This window comes from Dermacentor andersoni, chromosome 9 (assembly GCF_023375885.2).
Source record: "Dermacentor andersoni chromosome 9, qqDerAnde1_hic_scaffold, whole genome shotgun sequence".
In the NCBI taxonomy this organism is placed as follows: Eukaryota; Metazoa; Arthropoda; class Arachnida; order Ixodida; family Ixodidae; genus Dermacentor; species Dermacentor andersoni.
Window position 1 is genome coordinate 9,328,782 of NC_092822.1, and position 23,920 is coordinate 9,352,701.

Below are 23,920 nucleotides of genomic sequence, written 5' to 3' on the forward strand. Positions count from 1 at the left end.
CATGAATAAAGAAGCGTGCCTGTCTTTTGGCGCCAGTGCCCAGATCATCGAATGCAGGCTTTCATTGTTATTTTGCATTTTACCACGCTGGCAAAGTTGCAGCAGTTTCTTGTCTGAAAGACGTTCATATATGGGACGTAAAGCCTGACAAACATGAGGAGGAAGCTTTCGAGGATGTTTTGGAACCAGCTCACCCTTGGCCGCTGCAGCATTTTGCTTGCATCAGGAGTTTGGGCCTGATGGACAAAGAGTGTGATTAGCCACATCATCGTTTGATGTGATGTGATGATATGTGGCCATCACTGCATTTTGAGTGGCATCTACGTCTCCTTTGTGGGTCTTCAGAGCCCATCCATAGTATGAGGTTAACTTGGAGATCAAGTCTGCTGTCAAGTGGCCCTTTCCACCAAGACTCTCATGTCCAGGGCCTCTGTGTTTTGCCACCAAGTTGCGCAAAGCCGTCCCCATGCGCTTTTGCACATGATTCACGCAGTCCTCTTTTTCAATCGGGATATACCCATACACTTCATCATATTGTAAAGCGAGATAACTGTGGCTGTCCCCGTCACAAAGCACCGTTGTATACCGCAGATTGTGCCGCTCCAATGATCGCCTGAAAAGGATGAGGGCAGCTTCCACCTCCATCTCCCCAGCTTTCTTATTAGTGTTCTTCTGACACTTGTGGCCATTCTTCCAGGCTCCATAGGAAGGGTCACTCTCCTTAGGCCCCGACTCGTACCCAGCACAGAAATTGCTCAATACCACAAAGTCGAGCACAAGTCCGCTGAACAACTCGTTCAGAGTGCCGATGCCGATATGGGACGTATGACTGCGGGTCATCCATGACCCGTCATACGACCCCGCGATGTTCCCAGTATGACCTACCTTCAGTTCGGCGTAAAGTTCGTGAACCGACCACGCACAGTCGCTTGTCAGAATACGCGCCGCGTGATCGGCTGCTGGCGTCAACTTTGTCTTCACGTAGCTCTGCCACGTTTTCGTGTGAAGCGCCCGACGGCTGATGCCTATCAACGAGAAAATGTCATTGAACGTAGTCTGTCGGTTCCCCGTTGCCTGCATGGCACGCGTAGCCAAAACGTTCACAGCAAAGGGTTTCATTCGTTCAGCACTGTGAACGCGCGGCGAGCTCCACATCGATGCAATCTCTCCACAGTTCGCGCACATAAAACGCAGCTTCACAGCGAGTCCGTATTCCCGCTCGTCTCGTACGATTTCTAAGGCACCATTGCAGTTGTTGCAGTTCGCAAACGTTAATAAAATGCTCACGGCACTCAAATCCACAATTGTAAACGTAGTCCTATCAGGCGGGCAAAGTGCATCGTCGGTACTGTCACCCACAAACTCGCGTTTCCTCTCCATCGCTGGAGCGGAAGACAGCTCCGATAGCTTTGCTTTGGCTTTCGCTTCCTCCTCCTCCAGCTTGGAGGGTTGCCGGTAGATCGTATCTTGCCGTACGCGAGCGCTGGTCGAAGGGTCCGCGGCAGACGGACTTGTCGCAGAATCCGCAGCAGCTGATGCGGTCGTTAGGCCTGTCGTTGCTGCATCGACGATTTCGGCATTGGACACTGAGGTTGTGGCGTCCTGGGCGTTTTGCAGTGTTGAGCAGCGTTTTTTGAAGTTTTCGATGAGCGTCCGTCGCACTTTTTTCTCACCAAACTTGTGCCGCGTTTGAAATTTGCGCTCCGTTTCAGACATCGCGTTGACACTGGGGCAAGATGGCGCACCTCAATGCGCGGCTCCAAGCGTGGAGCAGACGATGGCCATGCAGTTCCGCCAATCGGGAGGCAAGCTCAAGTCACGTGCACCGAGTGACGAATAGGATGGCGTTCTAGTACCTTTTTTGCCGCACATTTTCTAAGTGGCCAATGGCCGAATGGGGCCTGTTCTGGCGGGAATTTGAAAGGAAAAGTCGCCTCTTTCAGATGAGACCAAGATGTCCGCGCTAGCACACGTGGAAGAACAGGCGCGCGTTTCGGAAAATGTGCCGTTTCAGCGCAAGTTCCGCCTGAAATTCAGCTAGTACATGTCGTATAAGGCGTCACTGCGGCTAAAATACTGATGTTATCAGTATGAAATTAACAATGTAGATGCAATAATAGCTGTACACTCCAAAAATGTAATAAAAAAAATATCGATTTTTTTTGCGATTTTTGGTCGCCACAACTTGTGTCCCCCCTTAAGTACTTCTTGAACAGCAACTGATTACTTTTAAGCTCGGAAAACGAGTAGTAAATGTGCCGGGTATATGTAAACCAGTGCAAAAGCCATGCAGAGCTGCTTTTTCTACTTTTGTCCCTTGCAATGAAGCTAAAAAGCAGACGACGCGCAGCATTGTAGAAGGCACTGGGTTATTTTCCTTTCGCAATCCGGCATGTGCTGTAGCATTCCCATCACGAGAGCTCTACCAAACTAGTCATTAAAATACGAAAGTCTTTATTTATACCAAGAACTACGCGTTTGAGAAGCACGTTTTTTTTTTTTTTTTTTAGCGGGACTATTTTAGTCGCAAAGGCAATCGGCTGTGGTGCTTCGGTCATCTGGGCCGACCCTCCCCTTTTTTCTAAAGTTGTACCCGACTATAGTCATGTTTGTTCATTGCAATTAATTGACTGCAACTGACACGTAATGTTTTCTACACTCCTGCAATACTCCAATGCAAGTGCAGTATGTGCAAATAATCAAATATTAGGAGGTAAACATCTACGTCGGTAATTTTTCTTGGACAAGGTCGCCAGGTCCTTGCCCAAAACACCATGTTTAGCAAGCAGTCACTAAGTGATGATGGTGTAATGACTTGCTTGGAATGTTGTATATATTGTGTTTTAATTGTTCTTAGATGTTTTCTGTATCATTACAAAATTTATAGCTTTAAATAAGTTACGTCCTGTGGTGGTAGAAAGTGGTCAGTGGGAACAGAAAATTTGTCACTCGCTCTAGCTCTCTCGGACATCTGCTCTTTTTTGTTTCTCATTGCGCAACTTGGCGTAGCAGCATAGCAGGTCCATGAATACTTTGTTTAGCGCAGAACGACAGAGTATTCAAACAAAGTATTCATGGATTCGCACCAACTAGACTGCCAACGCATTGTGCTGAAGCATAGCAGGTGACTGAGTGACTCGGAGCGAGTGCCAAAATATTATGATGTTCTGCTCCCACATGACTACCTTCTGCGTCATGACGTCATGACACAAACACCTCTTGCAAAACGAACTCAAAACTGGCTCATAGATAAGTTATTATAGTAAATTATTTAGGGTGCTCTGAGGCATGCAGGTACTTTCTCTAGGGTTTTGAATCCTTCTGTATATGTTCCTGTATTAAATAATTTTATATCTTGTGTCGTAATAGCGATGTACATAGTGCTGCACTTGTTTTATTATCTCTTGTGTATTTGTGATGTATTTCATAACTAGCTGTTTTTTGTACTTTTTTGTGTTTTTGTTATACTTGCTCATAGTTATCATGATTAATGTTTCGCAGTTATTAGTGTGGAAATCCTATTTTTCCAATTACTATTGTATTTAACCGTGCTAATCCTTTGTTGCATTTGTTGCTGCCTGTAAAACGGGGCCATGGACCACGTCAAGCCTTGCTGGCTTTTTGTCCATGGTCCTCAGCATCAGTTGTATGTTGAAATAAACTTGATTTGATTTTATTTGACTGCCTTCATGTAACACTAAGAATGAAAAGTAGAAAATGTCATGTTAGTACTACTTTCAGGTGTAAGTGAGTGAACATTCAAGGCTCCTGGCACAACAGCTGTGGCTTGGTAAAGTGAGAATAGAAGGTACAAAAGTTGCAAGAAGGCCATGAAAAATTTGCACAGAAATTGAAAATGCAGTTGGGACAGGAAAATGCTTTGAGACCATGACAAACAGTACACTTAGAACCACAGCCTCTTTGCATTACAAAACATTGCTTTGCTAGAGTTCAAGGCCATGATGCGGCAACATTGCACAAGTCTGACTTTCTTCAATATCATGTCAGGAAGCTATTATAATATCAGAAATCTGCTGTGAACATTGGATTCTAAGTGACAAATGCTAACAATGCAGAGAACAGGAATAGAAATGGCGCGCATCGGGAACACAGTGGGTGATGATGTCCCAAACGTATGAGCAACTCACCTCCTGGAACACTGGAGTGGCGTGGGGCATACGGGGTGAACAGCTTCGAAGGGTCATGTCCTGTGCTACGAAGAGCTTCGGCCACTATAGTACGGTCGAAAAGTGCCTGCTCTGGTACCTGGCCCAGTGACCCCGTGAGGGGCGGGCCCTGGGGCAGCAACTGTGGTGCACGTTCTCTTCGTACCTTGATCACCTACGGCCACAAGGGGTACATGAACCATCCGCAAAAATTGAAAAAATGGCAAGAAAACAATGAAAAGCCACGCCCTTTAGATATGCTTACTCAAATGTTGTGGGGGCTGAGGAATGCACCGGCACCGTTGCATGGGCATTCACCTGCTCTGCCGTTCCTACACTTATCCCCGTTCCACTCGCAACCAATTTCAGCGGTGGTGCTTCACTCGCGACGGTTTTCGGTAAGGGCGGAGCGCGGACGTCGCGGCATGGTCCGCTGTCGGGTGCTCACCAGGAGCGCGCCTTTTCTACTTCCGGGACAGCACCGGGTATGCACATGCTTTCCTCTCGTCCGCTGACACTTTTTTGTCTAGACCTTAAACTCGCACGCAGTGCCTTTGCCCCTGCGGTGAGCGCATACTTTGTGTTGATCTTTTCAGGCGCTAAGCCAAAGTGCGGTGCCTAGTGCTCGCGTGAGGTCGTGCCACTTATAGGAGGCCCAAGCCAAAGGAGATTGCCCCAGCCCTCACGATTTGGCCCACTGGTCATTGCAAGAGCAAATAGCATAGCCGCCGGAACTTTTCCTAGCGGCATGTCCCGGTGGGAGCCTTAGCTCTTGTGCCAACTTCTATAGGTGCCCCTGTCTGTATTTTCGCCCTTGCTGCGGATTTCCATGAACCCCTGAGACGACCAGGCATTTGTGCAGTGTTGGGTGCCACCGGAGACAATAAACGGTTTCCGCCATCTCGGGGCATTACTGTATTCTCTTGCGTGCATAGCGCTCGGTAGCCCCTTTGCAGCCTGAGCTCGCGCGCTAGAGGAGGCGGCTGATGCGGCCTTGTGGCTTGCCGAGCTCGAACCCGCGATGGTCGGTACTCCTGTGAGACCCTAGGGCCCCATAAGGTACCGCATGGTCTCTTGGTTGGTAAAAGGGACGGGCTCAGTAGCCGACCATTCAAACTGAAACAGCATCAATGTTGCACTATTTAGCCAATGCAGGAGCACAAAGATGTTTTTGTTTATCTTGACTCATTTGCAAGATGAACCTTTTCAAATAACTGAATGAAATCAATATTTATAAAGATGTACTAAATGAAGCAATGAGGAATCTGATTTTTTAGTACACTCTCTGTATGTACGTTAAATCAGTCTTGAAAGGCACGAATAGCTGCAGGAGGCACATGCGTAATGAAAATAGGCAACTGCACTATTTTACAATGTCTTTATCAATGTGCATTGCATTGCAAATAGGGTAAACAAGTCAATAACAAAGGCGAAGGCTCTATTCTGTGTCTTCTCTGTTGTCTTGGCTGTCCTGCTTGCATCACACATTACATGATGCAACAGAACCAACTAGCCCATTAGTCTGCACTTATGAACCAATTGTGTGGTGTGAAGAGCAGTTCACTGTCTCACCTCAGTGACGTGACTGCAGAGAGAAGGAATGGAGGTGAGCTGTCCAGCGAGGAACATGAAGGCAGCCACCAGGGCGTACAAGGATGCCATGTGGGTGCCACTCATGCTCACCAACCCGCTGCTGGGCAGGTCCTGCACATAGCACTAGTTAGGCACTCGCACAGGTCCCATTTTGCCCATGGTTGTGAACCTACTGACATTGCTCCACAGCTTTCAGGTGACTTCAGTGTAAGCAATTCCTGCAATCTGGTAATAAACCTAATCACAGAACAAATTAAATTCAAGTAGGAAAGTCATTACACTTATAAGGGTTTTACTGAAGCCTGTCTAGTGTGGAAAATGAATAATCATCAGTATGGTGAATTAGAGCCTTGCAGCTATACGAACTTATATGCTGATCATTTTGGTCTAATAACTAGCACTGAATGGAAGAACCATTTGTGTGCCTCTGTTACTTCAGTCACCAATGTCACTGCCTTCAAAGCAAACCATGATTACAAATACTGTGCCTGCCCTTTATTGTAATTTTTTTCCACTATTCTCCGTAATGCTTCTGCCTAAATAAATAAAACAAATAATTCAGCAAGAAAAAGTTGTTGCTCCACAGCTAACATAAGTGCACTGCTTGTACGTGTTACTAGTGTACAATCAAATTTATTAAGGATTTTTGCAGCCTATGCAAAGCTGTATATTAACTGTAACTTCTACTGCAGAAATCAAACCATGGTAACCTGCCTGAATTATCAGTGAGCTTCACTGGTGAGCAGCGATGTAGTGTACAATCACCTGTATGGCAAACATCAGCCGCAGCAGCTCGATGAGCACATCTTCACTGCCAAGCTCAACGCATAGCAGAGCCAATGTTGTGTAGAGGGCCTGGAAGTTTCCAGGCAGGTTGTTGGGCAGCTGAGCATTCTCGTAGATGTGGCTCAGCAAGTCCGGGCCATTCTTCTTCATGAACACTGTGTCCTGTCGCGAGCACTTCTCTACGTGCAGCTCACCGACTGGGTCCTGCACAGTTGCAGTAAGTGTAGTTTGACGTGCAGTGGAACTGGCTAACAATTCAAAGAAACTTGTGCCAACTTGCGCAGCAGGCCACAGCCACATACAAGAAAGATCAAGACTCCTTCCACTGCATGAAGTTAGAAATTTTCAAGTGTCACCTCGGGCTGGCTGCAGATGCCACTGTTTTTCCAGCACTGCAAGAGTTACGACTTGCAAAGTAAGCGTTGCTGTGGTTGCCTCTTTGGCAACCTTCACCAATACAGAGAGAATGAAACATTGCACTGCCAAGTTGTAGTGACTGTGGAGAACTAAATGCTGCCAAATGTGCGATTTAAGCATATAACCCTTTATTCGGTGATTGTGCTCAGAAAGACAAGTAATATTCAAATTACAATGACGGCTGCGAGCACAGTCATCGGTCATCAAATATGATCCCGTGAGTCAAGTCAATCTGCTATGTACACTTCTCACCATACATTTCATAGTAGTCATTGATGCTTATGTACATTAAAGAATCTACAACGCTGTTCATGACGCACACTCAATCTGATTACACGTCTCTTTTGCCATGCAACTGAAGACAATGTTCCTGAAATTTTTGACACAGTAGGCATACATTACGCCAAAGCAATAACTTGACAGCAGTGATAACCCAGTGAATTAAAACAATGACACATGGCAATATTATGGCACAAGTAATATGAGAATACGTCTTTGTGGCCATGTCATCAACCTTTCTTCTTCTACTGTTCCACCTGCTTGCCGAAAATGTAAACACAGCAAGTAGCCAGGTATAACAAGGTCTGACAGCAGTTTTTCTCCATGCACAGCCATTCAGCTGCACAGCATCGCAATTTTGAAGGTGAGCAAATCATAGACCGTACATAACATGTTGTAAGTGGCCTGTTCCTCACAAAGATGGCATAAATTGATGCTATAGCATCAAGAGGGCAAGTTTGGCAGACAGTCTGACTTGTTTGTCACATCACGCTAAATCAGGAGGTGAGGAGAACGCAAGGTGAAAAAATGAACAGATAGAATGATCAGCAAACAACCGCCTTTTCTCAATTATCATTGTGCAAAGTTGATGATTTTACATTCTTGCGAACCTCGTGGAGTGGCAACAAAAAGTGACCACATCTGAATTGTAATGATACAGTAGGATCTCTTTAATTTAAACTTCAAGGGGACCAGAAATCTATTCTAATAAAACGAAGTTTGAACTAAGGAGGGCCCCTTTAAATATAGCGCCTAATCAATTCTACGCTACACTACACCAAACGAAAACAGTCACTGTGCTTGTATTGAAAAAGTCTTATCTTTCTTCTATCAGTATGAGACTTGTGCTGGAAGAAGCCTAGGTTCCGTATAATGCATGTGGGGATGCGTGACTTTCACACGTCCCTGATATGTTGTTTTCTCGCATAGCTCCCGTCTCCTGCAATGCGGCTTCGCCGCGTGGCTTCACTGCGGCAGTCGGTATGCTTGCAGGGTAGTACGAGAGATGGCACGAGTGTTGCTCTGCTAACGCCCGGGGCGAAAAAGGTGAGTAGCGACGTTTCTGTCCCCGGACGGGACCCGGCGCCGGATTCAGGTAGACCTCATCCCGAGAAACATGAACCCGGAGTTTAACAAGGAAAGAAGAATGGCGAGGGCCAAGGCCCTCATCGACTTTCACGCCAAGGACGAGCACGCAAGGTTCGTGGATGTGGCAGAATACCAGGGAGATTGCGCGGCGTTCGTAGCTACCGTCATCGAGGCGTCGTCCGGCGCGACGAGGGCAGAGGCGAGCTTACGGGTCCGCGAGGCGTGTCAGGCGGAGGAGGTGGCCATTGTCCTGGCCATTGCCGACCCCGGGTGCCAGACGATGTTGTGCGATTCGCGAAGTGCAGTGCGGAATTATGCAAAGGGCAAAGTGTGTGGTGAGGCTGTGCGCGTTCTGTGCTCGGCTGACCTGCAACGAGAGAATCGGTATGTTAGAATCAAGTGGTTCCCGGCGCACGCGGGCAACGACGCATCGAAGAAGCACGATAACCACAACGAGACGGCACACACAGTGGCGCGAGCGCTAACCAACCGCGCCGCTGCAACCGACCGTCCAATGTGGTGTAGTGCCAAGGACCACATGACGACGTTCAACGAACTTACACAGTTCCACCGCCTCGCTCGAAGGACTTTCCCACTCCTGCACCCGGGGCTGAGCCGAGCGGAGGCGGTGCTGTTCAGACAATTGCAAATTGGTTCCTTACCCACCCCAGTGTTCATGACTCATCTATACGCGAAATTATATGTGAGTGATGTGTGCCGCGTGTGCCAGCAGGAGAGGGCCACCCTGACGCACATCCTCTGGGATTGCACCAAGTTCCCCAACGAAGCTTCGACAAGTACAACAATTCCGCCGCGACTCGCGGCTGCATGCTACGACCACGAAAGCCAAACCTGGGCCGTCCAGCAGGTCTCGGTGGCTCTTGAAAGACAAAGGCCGAGTGAAACCGACAGAACGTTGCCCCTCAGGGCGACTGACCGCGGGAGTAACATGCGCTGGAGTTGAGTAGAGACCACCCGCTGAGAAGACGTCAGGGCCCGCGTCACGGCGCCATTTAGTCATGGTGTCATTCTGCAGGCGACTACATGAAGTTGTTTCTCTCTCTCTCTCTCTGCTAACGCCACCCAACGGCGGGGTTATACTTAGGGTGCAAAAAAGGAGAAGGCTCTTCCTCTTTGGCTCGGGATCGGCAAGCGGCGCAGATGTTCTGCGCGTGCACCGATCCATGCTTCTGTGAGAGCGTCTCGCAAGACCTACCCCGGAATGTACGAACACGATCGTTCGAACGCGCCACCGCTCGCATGACCGTACGCGCGAACGATGGGGCATTGGTGTCTAGCATCGGGCGAACATATTCGCTCGTTATCCGGTCGCAGTGAGTCAGACTTCCGCGATTTCTCGCACGCCCATCGGCATATTTTGTGGATAGCAACTCGGCTAGCAGGCATTAGTCTATGTAAGGTGCAATAAATGCCCTTGTTATTGTTTGCACTACTGTATTGTCGTTCCTTTGTCCCAAGAGCACGGATGAGGACCCCACAAGCACAAGTGCAATAAGATTGTGCCTTGCACACCTTTTGCTGTGGGTGCAAGAAAAATGTGCAAAGGTGAGCTGAGAAGGATAGTGGCTTGATGCACAACATACTCTCGCGTGCCTAGTGTTCGAGATGATGTGATCATGATCAAGTGCATGGTAATGTGATCAACTAAGCGCTAGGAGGGATGGAGGAACGTGATTAAATGCAGGCTGGGGGCTCCTACCTGCTCCTTTTAAGCCGGATTGGGAAAAGAGTGTGTGCATTGCTCTGCTTGCTTAAGTTTAGTCTTGGCTTCCAATGCCATTTTTACAGAATGCGACATTATGGTAGCTAGTGACACTTTCAACATTCGCCTTTGGATCGGGTTTGTCTGAAAAGTGGTGCATAGGAGTGAGACATTTTCGTCGAAATAACCGTTGGATGGTTTTTGGAGTTCGAATTCGCAAGAGTTTTTCTCTATTCAAATACATAGGGCTTTCTGGGACCAACAGAGCAGTTCAAGTTATCCATCAATTCGAATTAAGAGATTTTGTATTATCAGGATTTCACTGTACCTCAAAAAGTCAGTTTCCATGTTACGTTTACGGTGAAGTTGTATGCACGGCGTTCTAGCTAACTTTTACCAAGGTTTCAAAATATGCCAAAGCACTCTAGAAGTAAGTGACCAAATGCATGTTGTAGGATGTTGTATGGTACAACTCACACTATTTTTGTATTCTTCTTAATTGCATAATTAGTCAAAAATAATTAACCAACTTTGCAAGTACTATTAACTTTAGGGCATAACTTATAATGAGAAAGTTGTGAAGAGTTCTAGGAAACATCCAATTCAACAGCTTCTAAATTTCTACTTGTTACGTGATCATTTTGTCTGAGCCCTAAAGAAAGCCTGTGAGAAAAAAGGGGAAAAAAGAAAAAAAAAGGAAAAAGAAGGAAAGAAGCACTTGACATGCCCACTAGTGCACCATGGTTGCAGTGCTCTCAAACATGCCACGTATGAATGAGCAGCACATTTTTCCTGGCATGCTGCCGCTAAATTAGTGACGGTGTAACAGGCAGGCACTGCCTATGTAATTTGCACCAGTGACGTGCTTCCCTTGCAGTGGGGTTCATGACAGTGGTAAGCAGACCAGGCAGCACACCAGGCTCAATGTGCTGTGCGCTCATATGCGCGGCACATGTGAGTGCACCGATAGTAAAATGCAAACCTGTTCTTAGAATGGCCAGTGTAAAACAAAATTTTTGACACGGAACAAAAGAACACTGTACGTCCACCAGTGAAATTTGCCTTTAGACTGAACCCTTGTGCTACAGCTTAGAAAAACAAGAATTCTTTTTAATCAAGTGTAGGTCAGGTTTAAACTTTACTTGGCAGTTTGGCATGATGCTCAGCTGCGGCAGGTTCTGGTGCCGGTCCAGCAGCGTGTGAAGGATGTTCTGCACTAAGAGGCGCACGGAAGGATCTCTGGCCAGTGACATGCGCAACAGGGACTGCAGGAATGCTGTTGGAAATGCCTGGCTCAGTTGCACTGGTCGATACTTTTGGCCCACCTGCATGCGTCAAAACACGACAATAGCCAGGGGGTATTAGAACACGCTCAGAGAGTCCAGTTTGGAGCTGGGGGGAGCACATACAGTGTGTTCTGGCACCAGATCATTCTCTAAAATTAGAGCAATCCAAATGACTTTTTTAAAAAGAGAAACCAGTTGTGTCCAGGTTTACACTAATGCTGCGTAACTGTCTCAATTTCCACTCTGAATTTTGCCAAACTGCGGAAAAATGTTAGATGGTACAGCAACAGATTTCACTGCACATTATGACTGCATATTTCATCAAACTGGTGATGGTCACAGGATTTCTAGCAAATGAACATGCTTTGTGCACTGGCTCGCTTCAATTATGCAATGACATCATACCTCTTAAAGATCTTTAATAAAAGACAATTAGTACATTTTCGTTTTTAATGTACTTACAGATTTACAGAACACACAGATTTTCAGCATGTCAGAGCAATCGTATATGTGTCCATTCCTTAAGTGTACATCTGCAGTTATTCTTGCTTATTTTCGTTTGTATTTCCGAGAATTGAATTGCGACCGCGGCGGCAGCAGAGCCGTCAATTGCTTACAAGCACGAATGTTCAAACCATGTCTGACTGATCGAAGAAGGCATCACTGTAGGTTAAATGAGGCATACAATTCCCAACTCCCTGAGGTTTAGGCCCGCAGCGTTCCCAGGAAAACTACGGGGTCAGTTAACTCTCCCCCCCCGAAAGGTCCGACAGCGAAAGGGTTAAAGATAGTACAAGCCTACGCTCCAACATCCAGTCACAACGATGAGGAAGTAGATGTTTTATGAAGATATTGAATTTGCAAAGAGAAAAGTGCAAACTTGCTATAGAGTAGTAATGGGTGACTTCAATGCAAAAGTGGGAAAAAAGCAGGCGGGTGAACAGGTAATTTGCAACTACGACGTCGAGTCGATTCTAGAAACACTAGAGGAGAGATGCTGGTAGGATTCGCAGAAAGGAATAAGCTTCCAATAAGGAACACCCTTTTCAGGAATTGTAGCTACAGAAAATGGACCTGGAAAAGCCCTAATGGTGAAACAAGAAATTAAATTGAGTTCATACTTTCTGCTGATCCCAGCACAGTGCAGGATATAGAAGTGATAGGTAGGGTAAAGTACAGTGATCATAGGTTAGTGAGGGCTAGCATTCACCTCAATTTGAAGAGAGAAAGTGTAAAATTGGTCAGGAAGAAATAGGTCAACTTAGAGGCAGTAAGGGTAAAAGCAGAGAAATTCAGGCTATATGAAGATGACATAGAGGTAATGAATGAAACCGTAACTAGGCTGGCTTCAGAGGCAGCAATTTAAGTGGGAGGCAAGGCGCCAAGGCGACGAGTAGGCAAGCTCTCCCAAGTAACAAAGGACATAATAAAGAAACAACAAAGAATGAAGGCGTCCAACTCAGGAGATAAGATAGAATTCGCAGAACTGTAAAAACTGATCAACAAGGCGAAAATAAGAGATATTCGAAATTATAATGTGAGAAATACTAACGGAGCCATAAAAAGCAGCAGAAGAGTTCTACACTGACCTGTACAGTACCCAGAGGACTCAGGAGTACTCTATTCGAAACAGTAATGAACAGGATACAGAAACTCCTCCTATAGCTAGAGATGAGGTCAGAGGGGCCTTGCAAGACATGAAATGGGGAAAAGCAGCAGGAGAAGATGGAATAATAGTGAATTTAATCAAAGATGGAGAAGACATAATGCTAGAAAAGCTGGCAGCTTTCTATACAAAGCGTCTATCGACTGCAAAGGTCCCAGAAAACGGGAAGAATGTAAACATTATACTAATTCACAAAAAGGGAGACGTTTGAGAACTGAGAAATTATAGGCCCATTAGCTTACTCCCAGTATTATTAAAATATTTACCAAAATAATCTCCAATAAAATAAGGGCAACACTAGACTTTAGTCAACCAAGGGAACAGGCTGGCTTCATGAAAAGATACTTCAGGAAAGGAAAGCAGGCTTCAGGAAAGGAGCAAGCACAGGGGAGACCTCTCTGGGACAGCACCGGGTACATACAAGTTTTCCTCTCATCTACCGACTCCTTTCTGTCTCGGACCTGAGCTTGCCTACGGTGCTTCTGCACATACGGCGAGCACATACCTTGTATTGATCCTTTCCGAACGCTAAGCCGAAGAGCAGTGCTTAGAGCTCACGCATGGTCCCACTGTGCTTGCAGTATTGCAAGATTGCAGATTGCAAGAGCAATCAGCAAAGCCGTGGAAACTTTTCCTAGCAGCACGTCGCGGGGAGCTATCACCTCACCGTAACATGGTAGCTGCGCCCCTGTCTGTATAGTGGGATGCGCGACTCTCACGCGTTCCTGGATATGTTGTTTTCCCGCATAGCTCCCATCTTCTGTAATCCGGCTTCACCGCGTGGCTTTATGGCGGCCGTCGCTATGCTTGCAGGGCAGTACGAGAGACGGCGCGAGTGTTGCTCTGATAACGCCACCTAACGGCGGGGTTACTTGGGCACAATAAGGAGAGGGCTCTTCCTCTTTGGCTCCAGGTCGGCAAGCGGCGCGGGCTTTCCGCATGTGCACCAATCCATGCTTCTGCGAGACTGTCCGACTGTCTCACAAGGCATATACCGAAATGGACGAATACAATTGTTCGAACGAGCCACTGTTCACATGACCGTATAGGCGAATGACCACGTGTTGGTGTCCAGCACGGGGCGAACATATTTGCTCGCTATCCGGTCGCCATGAGTTAAGACTTCCTCGATTTGTCGCGCGCCCATTGGCATGCCTTATGGATAGCAACTCGGCTAGCAGTCTATGAAAGATGCTATAAATGCCCTTGTGATTGTTTGCACTACTGTGTTGTCATTCCTTTGTCCCAAGAGCATGGGTGAGAACCCCACAGTATTTTCGCCCTTGGAACGGGAGCCTTTTGATTCCCACTCCGGCCCGGGACCGGGTGTAGTATTAGGCGCTGCCGGAGACAATAAGCCGTTTCCGCTAACTCAAGGCAATACTGTGTTCTCTTGCATGCGTAGTGCTCAGTAGCCCTTTTTGCGGCCCAAGCAAGCACTCAGTGGCGTGCTATAGTATGCGAGGCAACGGCTGACACCACCCTGTGGCTTGAAAAGCTCAAACCCGCAGTCGTCAATACTCTTGTGAGATACCAGACCCCCACAATGTGCCAGGAGGTAGGCTCATGCATACCGTGAGGAGTGACTTGAGCATGATGTGCTGTAGCAAGACTTCTGAATTGTCCTTGAGGCTGGGTGCTGCGTGGCCGTCATGGCCATCGAGGACATCATCGGGACCCTGAGGTGCGGGCACCTTGCCCAGTATGAACATCATGATCTCGATCTTCTGGTAGTCGGGCAAGTTGTTGGCAAACTCGCCCAATGTAGCAATCACCGCTTCCTGGAACTCGCGCTCATCCTCAATGTCACTCCCGTCTGAGCTGCAAGCAATAGAAAGAAAAACTTCCAATGCAGATGCCTGTAGGAGAATGCTGCAGAGGAAAACTAATACAGATATCTTGAAAGCTACTACCTCATATTCAACGAAAGCTACGTCCTCGAATGATACTCATCTATAAAACATATTGATGTGAGCTGGTGGATTTTCAATTTATCACCTTGAATTGAAAGCAGCCCTGACAAACAGCATGCGACAAAAACCACATATGAAGGTGCACTGGAAACTGCCGACACTTATTGCAATGAAGCAATAAGTATAAAATCGAGGTACAATGAAGAAAAGACAGCGAGGCATTGTCAAAATTGATCAAACCTTGCCTTGAGCAAACCAGTTACAGTGTCACCCTCCTACAATCCTCAACTTGTTCTAGTTTTTTACCCTTGCTACATAAACACCTGTGAGTGCAACTCACATTTTTCTTCATCAAGCAAGACATGTCCAATCACACAGTCTGCCAGTGTGCTCACCTGCGGATGGTGATTGAATGCCGCAGGTGATTCAGCAGTGAGTGGAACACTTCGAGGACAGAGGGCCCGACACTTTCTCCGGCTGCAATGGTGACAATGTGGAAGAGCACCTTGACGATGCCCGTGCGGACCTTGGGGCCCTTGGAGATGGCTTTGCCCTGGTCCTGGTCAGTCTCGTCAGCAGTGCTGGCACCAGTTTCAATTCGGTACATCTCATCCAGGTGGTTCATCAGGATTTGGATCACCGCGTACGAGTACTGTGCCTGTGTGCACACAGCAGAAAACAACACAAGCACTGAGAAAAACTTTTAAAGAGGCACTAAAGAAAAAAATTATTTGTGCTGTAATAGTAAATAACCCTTCTATAATACAGCACTCTTACTGTGAGAAGAGGAGGCTTTGTAGAAAGCCACAAAAAAACACAATAACAAAAGACGGATGGCACCTGCAGAGTCCTGCACCACCTCATCGTGAGTTTATGGCTTTTGACAGGATCTCGTCAGGCCAAGCCAATTTTTTATTGGTAAAGATGGGGTACATTGTATTCTAAAGGACTCAAGGACTGAACTTGACAAGTTTTAAAACTTTCACTGAGCCACAATGGCCAAAATACAAAAAAAAAAAAATCCGTGACATCATACTGACGACCTGCACTATGGATTCAGCATAATATTAAAAAAAAGAAAACTAATTTTGACCTTCATCTTCTCTTCTAATAACCAACCTCTGATACCAAATCAATAAAAGCAGCATTTAAAAAAAGAAGACAGAAAATCACCCTAAACTGCATAATTCAATGCTTCTCTAATTTAGGGTCCTTCCAAAAGCAAAGCTTTCCTCGACAGTGCTGTCTGCTGTCTTGCCAAGTAGACACAGGCCCACTACCCACTAGCCTTGCCTCTATGTGATACTAGGACCCCATAGGTGGCATCACAATGCTGTCGTGACTTTTGACTTTTTGCACTGTGGTACAGAGACAAGAAGTGAAAAAAAAGAAAAAAAGAAGAAGCAGCAGAGAGAGGTCTATAAGAAGTCAGCATTGGACTGCATTTGTGTCATTAATGTGAAATTTAAATAAATACTGTATTGCACGTGTGCCATTTTGCACAAATATTTATGCCATTAGCATTATGTTTGTATAGCATTTGCTTTAACAATTGTGTAAACATCAAATATTGCTTCGCTCAACACTGATTGCCACGTATGTGCGGGATCTGTAATATTGTTATTCATGAACTCTTAACTTCACACTTTCAGCTTAAACTTCGATTTCACAAAAATTTGTGGCAATTAAGCATGTTGATGTTGAAGCTTGGCTTTTCTGATTAATGATCAGCTAAGAACAGCATACACAAGGGACATTTGACACACAAACGAAGACAGGGTAAAAAATAGAGGCATACGAAAATGACACTGTGTTTGTGTGCCTTTACTTCAGGCTGGTTTTGCGTGCTCTTCTTAGTAATCGTGAGCTGCGGGCAATAAACATTGCAAAATTAATTGCAGAATGCCTATGGATACACCAGTGCAGAGTCCATTGCCATACCATTGCCAGAGCCACAAAGAAACTTGTGATGACAGAATGTACACATCAACATTGTTTCTGGAGACATGGTTTATGCCAACAATTTTGCAGGGCCAATTTTGAAGATTTGAACGCTGTGTTGTAGCAGTTGTTTGCACAGATCATAGGTGATTTTTCATGCTTCCAGACAATTATAGTTAAGGCTATGGGTTATTTGTGTAAAAATACACTATTTAGACATTGGTACAGGGTGTGCCAACTTTACGAAGAAATATTCAGCTCAGAGTCCTGGCAGATCTCTGTCCATCTTGTCTCATAACACCTCTATCTATATTGACCATGTCCTGTTCAGATTCTGAATTCTAAAAATTTAACATTTTTAAGGTCTAAAACAAATGCGTAGAAAAATACTACAAAGATGTGAAATACTTGCCAACCAACTTTCCCTCACTAGAGTGTAGCTCACCTGACTTTCCCCCACAAACAGAAAAAGAAAAGAGGAAGAGAGGCAATCCAAATGCCTAGGCAAGCACACTTGGAACACTTGCCTGTATGGAGTACATGATGATCTTGAATGTGTACACAGAGAAGGTGTTGGGTACCCACAGCTGGTGGTTGTCCAGGTGCCTGGACACACAGAACAAACAAGTGGTGCTCCCATCTGTTTACCCATGACTGACAGTAACTTGCCAGAAAAGCACAGTGATGCTTACAGTGTTTCAGTAAAATAGAAGTTGAAAATGACTGTGAGCTCATCAAGTACCCAAACTCAGTATTACATCTAAGCTAAGAAAGCACACCACTGATTAATACACTGCAAAGAGACCCAAAGACACCGTGCCAGCTTGTCAACACGTTAAACAAATTTAAGTAAACATTTTCTGTCTGTCACAGTGGAAGGTACATGGCACAAGTGTACCTGTCACACAAATTAAGAATTTGTAATGGCTGGTGATAATTTTTTGCTGTTACCCAAGTAATATTTTAACTATGTTACATCACAAAGAGAGCACTTTAAACTTTTTTATGACATCACAGCTCTGTTACTATGTACTATAATTTACTAGAGTGTTTTCACAAGAACAGTGAATGTATCTGACTGGAGAGAGTATACACACACATGGGACAGCCGAGCGGAAACTATCAACTGTTTATTTTTCACAAAAATGAGAATATATATGATGCAGTCTGCTTGCACACGCAAAGATAACTTTCCATGCTTATCGACTCCAGCCAGCCTGGTCCATTTGTTGTTCTTGTGCAAGAACTCTAGTATGTATAATCAACTAGCGCACTGTTGAATTTTCCTTGACTATAATTTAGCAAAGTAGTGCATTGCATGTTTCACTCAAACATCTATTCGATTTGCATGCATGTTGAACATGAGTATGTACCATACTACTTTGTCTCTACTAAAGAGTCGTATGCTACTTTGCTTTCTTTCCCCCCCTTCCCCTGCCCACTACTCATTTTTGACTGCTTCTTAGCAGAAGGCAACATGCCATATACTCCATTAACATGTGGACATTCATGCTATTTCATTTTTTTTCTGCTCACATTATAACATTTTCATACAAATCAGAAAAAAAATGGGCTATGAATCGAAATTCATTGTGTGGCATAGTATAGTACATATTATGCTCACCAATTAAAAACTCAGCTCAATTCAAACCACAAGAAGCCACTCTCAGAGAAGAACCTGAAGAATCAGCCTAGTAAACAATCATTTAGCCAGCCACACCGATACAAGTGTGGTTTTCTTCACAGGCCAATGGCGACCCAAAACAGAGTGAGCTGTGTTGGTCGCTACTCACTTCAAAACTGGCTTGATGACAGATGCGATGTGACCATATGTGGCTCGCCCCATGACTTCTCGGAAGCAGTTCTCGGCCAAGGTGACGGGTGTCTCCACTTGGGGGCTATCTGGCGTCTCCGAAGCCCGCGCACTGCCAAACATCAGAAAGCACCAGTCAGAATGAATAAGCCTGCGCTCAAACTCCCAAAGAACAAAGCAGCTGCTGCTCACTCTTGCATCCTCAACCTAACCTGGCTTTTTTTTTTTTTGACAGCGTTATGGGGCATCTTCAGGGGTGCTATTGAGCAATTTTGGTGGTGTTACGGACACTTTTTCCTTTACTTTTCCATAACGTTACGGCCAGCGACACATGAGAAAAGAATGCAATGAGAGCAAATCAAAACCTTGTCTGGGCAGTGCCGCCGCCTTCCCCACTTTCTTGCTGCGAGTGAACAGACGGAGTTCTTGTCGTTTCTAAGCTGGAAGAAAACGAAGAGAAATAGTTTGCTGCTGCTGAGAGCAAAGTAAAGTAGCGTTATTGAACAGTAGTTAGGTGAAAAACTGAAACACAAGGCCTTAGAGCTCTGTGATATAGCGAGTGCCCATACAGATGAAGCAACACTTGCTCAAATTCTTGCAATATGTACTGCATGTGGCCGTTTTTCTTGTAGCTTCACAACTTTCATGTCAACAAAAAACACCATAAGTATGCATGTTTTCTTCTTGTAGGTTACGGCCAAGCTGAGCTCATCAAGGCAGTTCAATCCTAAAGAAGCACAAAATGAAACTGTAACTGCTTTTTCATTTGGATGCTCTGCTTATAAAGGTACCACTAGGCTATTACCTCAACAATTCTACTACAGCTAACTCAGATGTCTGCAACAAATGTTCTGGGGCCAGGCCGGAAGCAATAAGTCTAAATTTAATGTATGTGCCTCCGGAATGCCATTCTTCAAGCAATGCCATGGTTTCAGTGCGACTTACTGTGGACTTTTTTAATGAATCTGCCAGTTCAGTAAACAAGCTGATAGACTTCCGAGCTGACCACAATATCTTTCATTTCCTTGCACAAATCCAGGTACTTGACTTGCAATTTGATTTTTCATATATGCCTGCACTTGTGGCAAAGGTACACAACACTGAAATGTTTCAGCTAAGCAGTGCTGAACTGTGCAGACATAGAAAAAAGTTCTGCACATCGCGTGAGACTGTAACTACACTATCATGGAAAATAGAGAAATATGGTGAATTGAGTGCATTAAACTGTGCTTGTCCTTAGAAGTTGCTGTCCAGCTGCTCTTGAGTGGCACTAAGCCATAAAACAGAAGATGCAATGTATATGACATGGTGTTCAATGTGACATGCGGTGCATCACAATTATGGGTACTCTGACCTTTCAAGCCTCCCGCCAGAAGCTGTTGCAAACTTGATAGATGTGGCTCTTGGTGTGACCAATTGTATGTTGAATCACAGGTATATATATATATATATATAGTAAAACCGTAAAGAACAATCCAAGCCAGCCGACAAATTCAAAACTGCAGTATGCTAGAGATGATCTCCGAAACAAGGCCAAAGTGGCAAAGGATCATTACTTCAACGAAACTCTTCCGAATTTCCTTGCAAACAATTCTCGTAGGTTTTGGAAGCACTTCAGTAGAAATGCAGCAGTGCCACAACTATCTGCAGAAGAAAAACACGAGAAAGCTGATTAATTTAATGATTTTTTCCAGTCAGTATTCACTGTCGAAAATAAAAATGTACCCACGGTCAATTCATGCTTTACCACGACCATCGATGACCTAATTATTACGGGTGCCGGTATCATGAACCTTCTGTTAGAAATAGATTCTAAGAAATCCAGTGGCCCCGATAACGTCCCGAATGACTTTCTTAAGAGGTACGCGGAATGGAGTAGCAAATATCTAGGCCTAATTTTCAAGAAATCTTTCCAATCCTCTAAATTACTGTCAGACTGGAAATTAGCTGAAATTATACCAATACATAAATCCGGAGATAAAGATATGGTATCAAATTATAGGCCTATATCTCTTACAAGTACATCGTGCAAACTTCTTGAACACATTATTTTTCAACACATCACACTTTTCCTTGAACGACTAAACTTTTTTTCTACGAACCAGCATGGATTTCGAAATGGTTTATCAACCACTACACAATTGATCGAAGTTGTACATGACCTTGCTTATGGCCTGAATAACCGAATAATAATCTCAAAAGCCTTTGATAGTGTAAGCCATAATAAATTAATTATCAAACTAGAAGCCGATTTGGGTAATAGCACGATTACCCGTTGGATCAAGGACTTTTTGCATAATCAGAAACAATTTGTATTCTTTGAAGATGTTACATCACAAACTATTTCTGTGTCATCGGGCGTACCACAAGGATCAGTCCTTGGGCCATTGTTATTCTTAATCTACATTCATGACATCGCAACGAGAATCAATTCCAACATTAAACTTTTTGACGATGACTGTGTTGTTTACCGGGAAATCAACAGTCATGCACACCACCTTGCCCTGAGTGCATCCCTCAACACAATATCTGAATGGTGCGAGCTGTTACAGATGACAATTACTGTAAAAAAATCCACCATAATTACCACCACTACAAAAAAAGATCCTTCTAACTTCACTTATGCAGTCAACGGCACCGTGCTGACTAAAGTTGACAAACAAATATTTAGGCATGACACTTAACGCAGACCTTAAATGGACCGCACACATAGATAACATTACTGCAGCAGCACTACATAAGTTATTTTTTTCTTAAAAGGTGCCCAAAACTAGCGCCTACTCCAATTAAACTGCTCGCCTATAAGACATTCATAAGGCCGATCTTAGAATATGCCAACGTGGTTTGGTTTCCGCATACAATGACTAACTTAAGAAAACAGGGAGCAGTGCAAAGAAAAGCCATAAGATTTGTACATAACAGGTACAGGCGCACAGATTCACCCTCTAACCTTCTTACCACATCTAATCTAAAAACGCTCGCAGATAGAGCGAAAGAAGCCCGCCTCAAATTTTTATTCTAGATACTTCACAACAATCTCAAGATAGACGCGTCCAAATGCACTTCGTTTTCCGACACTCGACCTACACGTCAAAGCCATGCAAACAAACTAATTGAATATTTCTACAGTAATTGAACATATAAACATTCTTTCTTTCGGCTTGCCATAAGAGAATGGAACCAACTGCACCCATCTATCACAAACACAAAATCGTTCTCGGAATTTGCTAATAATATTGAAAGCAGCAAAAACTAGAATTGTTACTTTATGGTATCAATATTGTTAAACTTTAGTAACACTAGAGTGATGTTCACTGTCTGTATTCATTTAACCAGTATGTGTTGTAATGCATTACTGTAACCTCTTATTTCCTACATTTGTTTACATATTTGATCGTTTTGTAAAACGTTTCACATATTGTATTGCCCTCCTACTATGCTTTCAGCTGAGAGCAGCAGTATTGCAAATAAATAAATAAAATAAATAAATACATAGATATAAATATACATATACTTTATCGCCTGCTTGCATAAATTAAGTTGCAGCTCATTTCCACATTTATCGAGAACTTGTTCGGTGAGTAACTTATTCGTAACTGCCTCGAGTTAATAATGCCATGGTTAGTTTGCTCATATATATGAACCTCCTATATGAACACAACAATCAAACCCCGGCCCTCAGTCCCCAGCAGCTGCGAAGCAACTGACCACGGCGGCGGTCAGACCTGCGACGCTGCAGAGGGTGCTAAGAATCCCTGGCTCCGGACAGGCCGCCATTGGAATATGAACCTGGCAACGTTTAACGCAAGAACATTATCTAGTGAGGCGAGTCTAGCAGTGCTATTGGAAGAATTAGAGGGCAGTAAATGGGATATAATAGGGCTCAGTGAAGTTAGGAGGCCAAAAGAAGCATATACAGTGTTAAGGAGCGGGCACGTCCTGTGCTACCGGGGCTTAGCGGAGAGACGAGAACTAGGAGTCGGATTCCTGATCAATAAGAATATAGCTGGTAACATACAGGAATTCTATAGCATTAACGAGAGGGTGGCATGTCTTGTTGTGAAACTTAATAAGAGGTACAAAATGAAGGTTGTACAGGTCTACGCCCCTACATCCAGTCATGATGACCAGGAAGTCGAAAGCTTCTACGAAGACGTGGAATCGGCGATGGGTAGAGTGAAAACAAAATACACTATACTGATGGGCGATTTCAATGCCAAGGTAGGCAAGAAGCATGCTGGAGACAAGGCAGTGGGGGAATATGGCATAGGCACTAGGAATAGCAGGGGGGAGGTATTAGTAGAGTTTGCAGAACAGAATAATATGAGGATAATGAATACCTTCTTCCGCAAGCGGAATAACCGAAAGTGGACATGGAGGAGCCCGAACGGCGAGACTAGAAATGAAATAGATTTCATACTCTGCGCTAACCCTGGCATCATACAAGATGTGGACGTGCTCGGTAAGGTGCGCTGCAGTGACCACAGGATGGTAAGAACTCGAATTAGCCTAGACCTGAGGAGGGAACGGAGGAAACTGGTACATAAGAAGCCGATCAATGAGTTAGCGCTAAGAGGGAAAATAGAGGAATTCCAGATCAAGCTACAGAACAGGTATTCGGCTTTAAGCCACGAAGAGGATCTTAGTGTTGAAGCAATGAACGACAATCTTGTGGGCATCATTAAGGAGTGTGCAATAGAAGTCGGTGGTAACTCCGTTAGACAGGATACCAGTAAGCTATCGCAGGAGACGAAAGATCTGATCAAGAAACGCCAATGTATGAAAGCCTCTAACCCTACAGCTAGAATAGAACTGGCAGAACTTTCGAAGTTAATCAACAAGCGTAAGACAGCTGACATAAGGAAGCATAACATGGATAGAATTGAACAAGCTCTCAGGAACGGAGGAAGCCTAAAAGCAGTGAAGAAGAAACTAGGAATTGGCAAGAATCAGATGTATGCGCTAAGAGACAAAGCCGGCAATATCATTACTAATATGGATGAGATAGTTCAAGTGGCTGAGGAGTTCTAGAGAGATTTATACAGTACGAGTGGCACCCACGATGATAATGGAAGAGAGAATAATCTAGAGGAATTCGATATCCCAGAAGTAACGCCGGAAGAAGTAAAGAAAGCCTTGGGAGCTATGCAAAGGGGGAAGGCAGCTGGGGAGGATCAGGTAACAGCAGATTTGCTGAAGGATGGTGGGCAGATTGTTCTAGAAAAACTGGCCAGCCTCTATACGCAAT

General features: G+C 44.8%; 1 protein-coding gene across 3 annotated transcripts in view; it reads right to left on the reverse strand.

Annotated features, from left to right (window-relative positions):
• stmA (Protein EFR3 homolog stmA) overlaps positions 1 to 23,920 on the reverse strand; it is a 47,161-nt gene that overhangs the window by 13,225 nt on the left and 10,016 nt on the right. For 2 of the 3 annotated variants that reach the window (XM_050174701.3, XM_050174698.3), the window contains exons 6-14: positions 19,038 to 19,112; positions 18,653 to 18,784; positions 17,387 to 17,465; positions 15,314 to 15,576; positions 14,580 to 14,826; positions 11,196 to 11,378; positions 6,525 to 6,749; positions 5,739 to 5,870; positions 4,149 to 4,341 (exon numbers count right to left, since the gene is read on the reverse strand). In XM_050174701.3, the coding sequence (XP_050030658.1) occupies positions 4,149 to 4,341; positions 5,739 to 5,870; positions 6,525 to 6,749; positions 11,196 to 11,378; positions 14,580 to 14,826; positions 15,314 to 15,576; positions 17,387 to 17,465; positions 18,653 to 18,784; positions 19,038 to 19,112 (1,529 nt within the window). The remainder of the gene's footprint in view (positions 1 to 4,148; positions 4,342 to 5,738; positions 5,871 to 6,524; positions 6,750 to 11,195; positions 11,379 to 14,579; positions 14,827 to 15,313; positions 15,577 to 17,386; positions 17,466 to 18,652; positions 18,785 to 19,037; positions 19,113 to 23,920) is intronic. The other variant, XM_050174700.3, reaches the window with a different exon arrangement.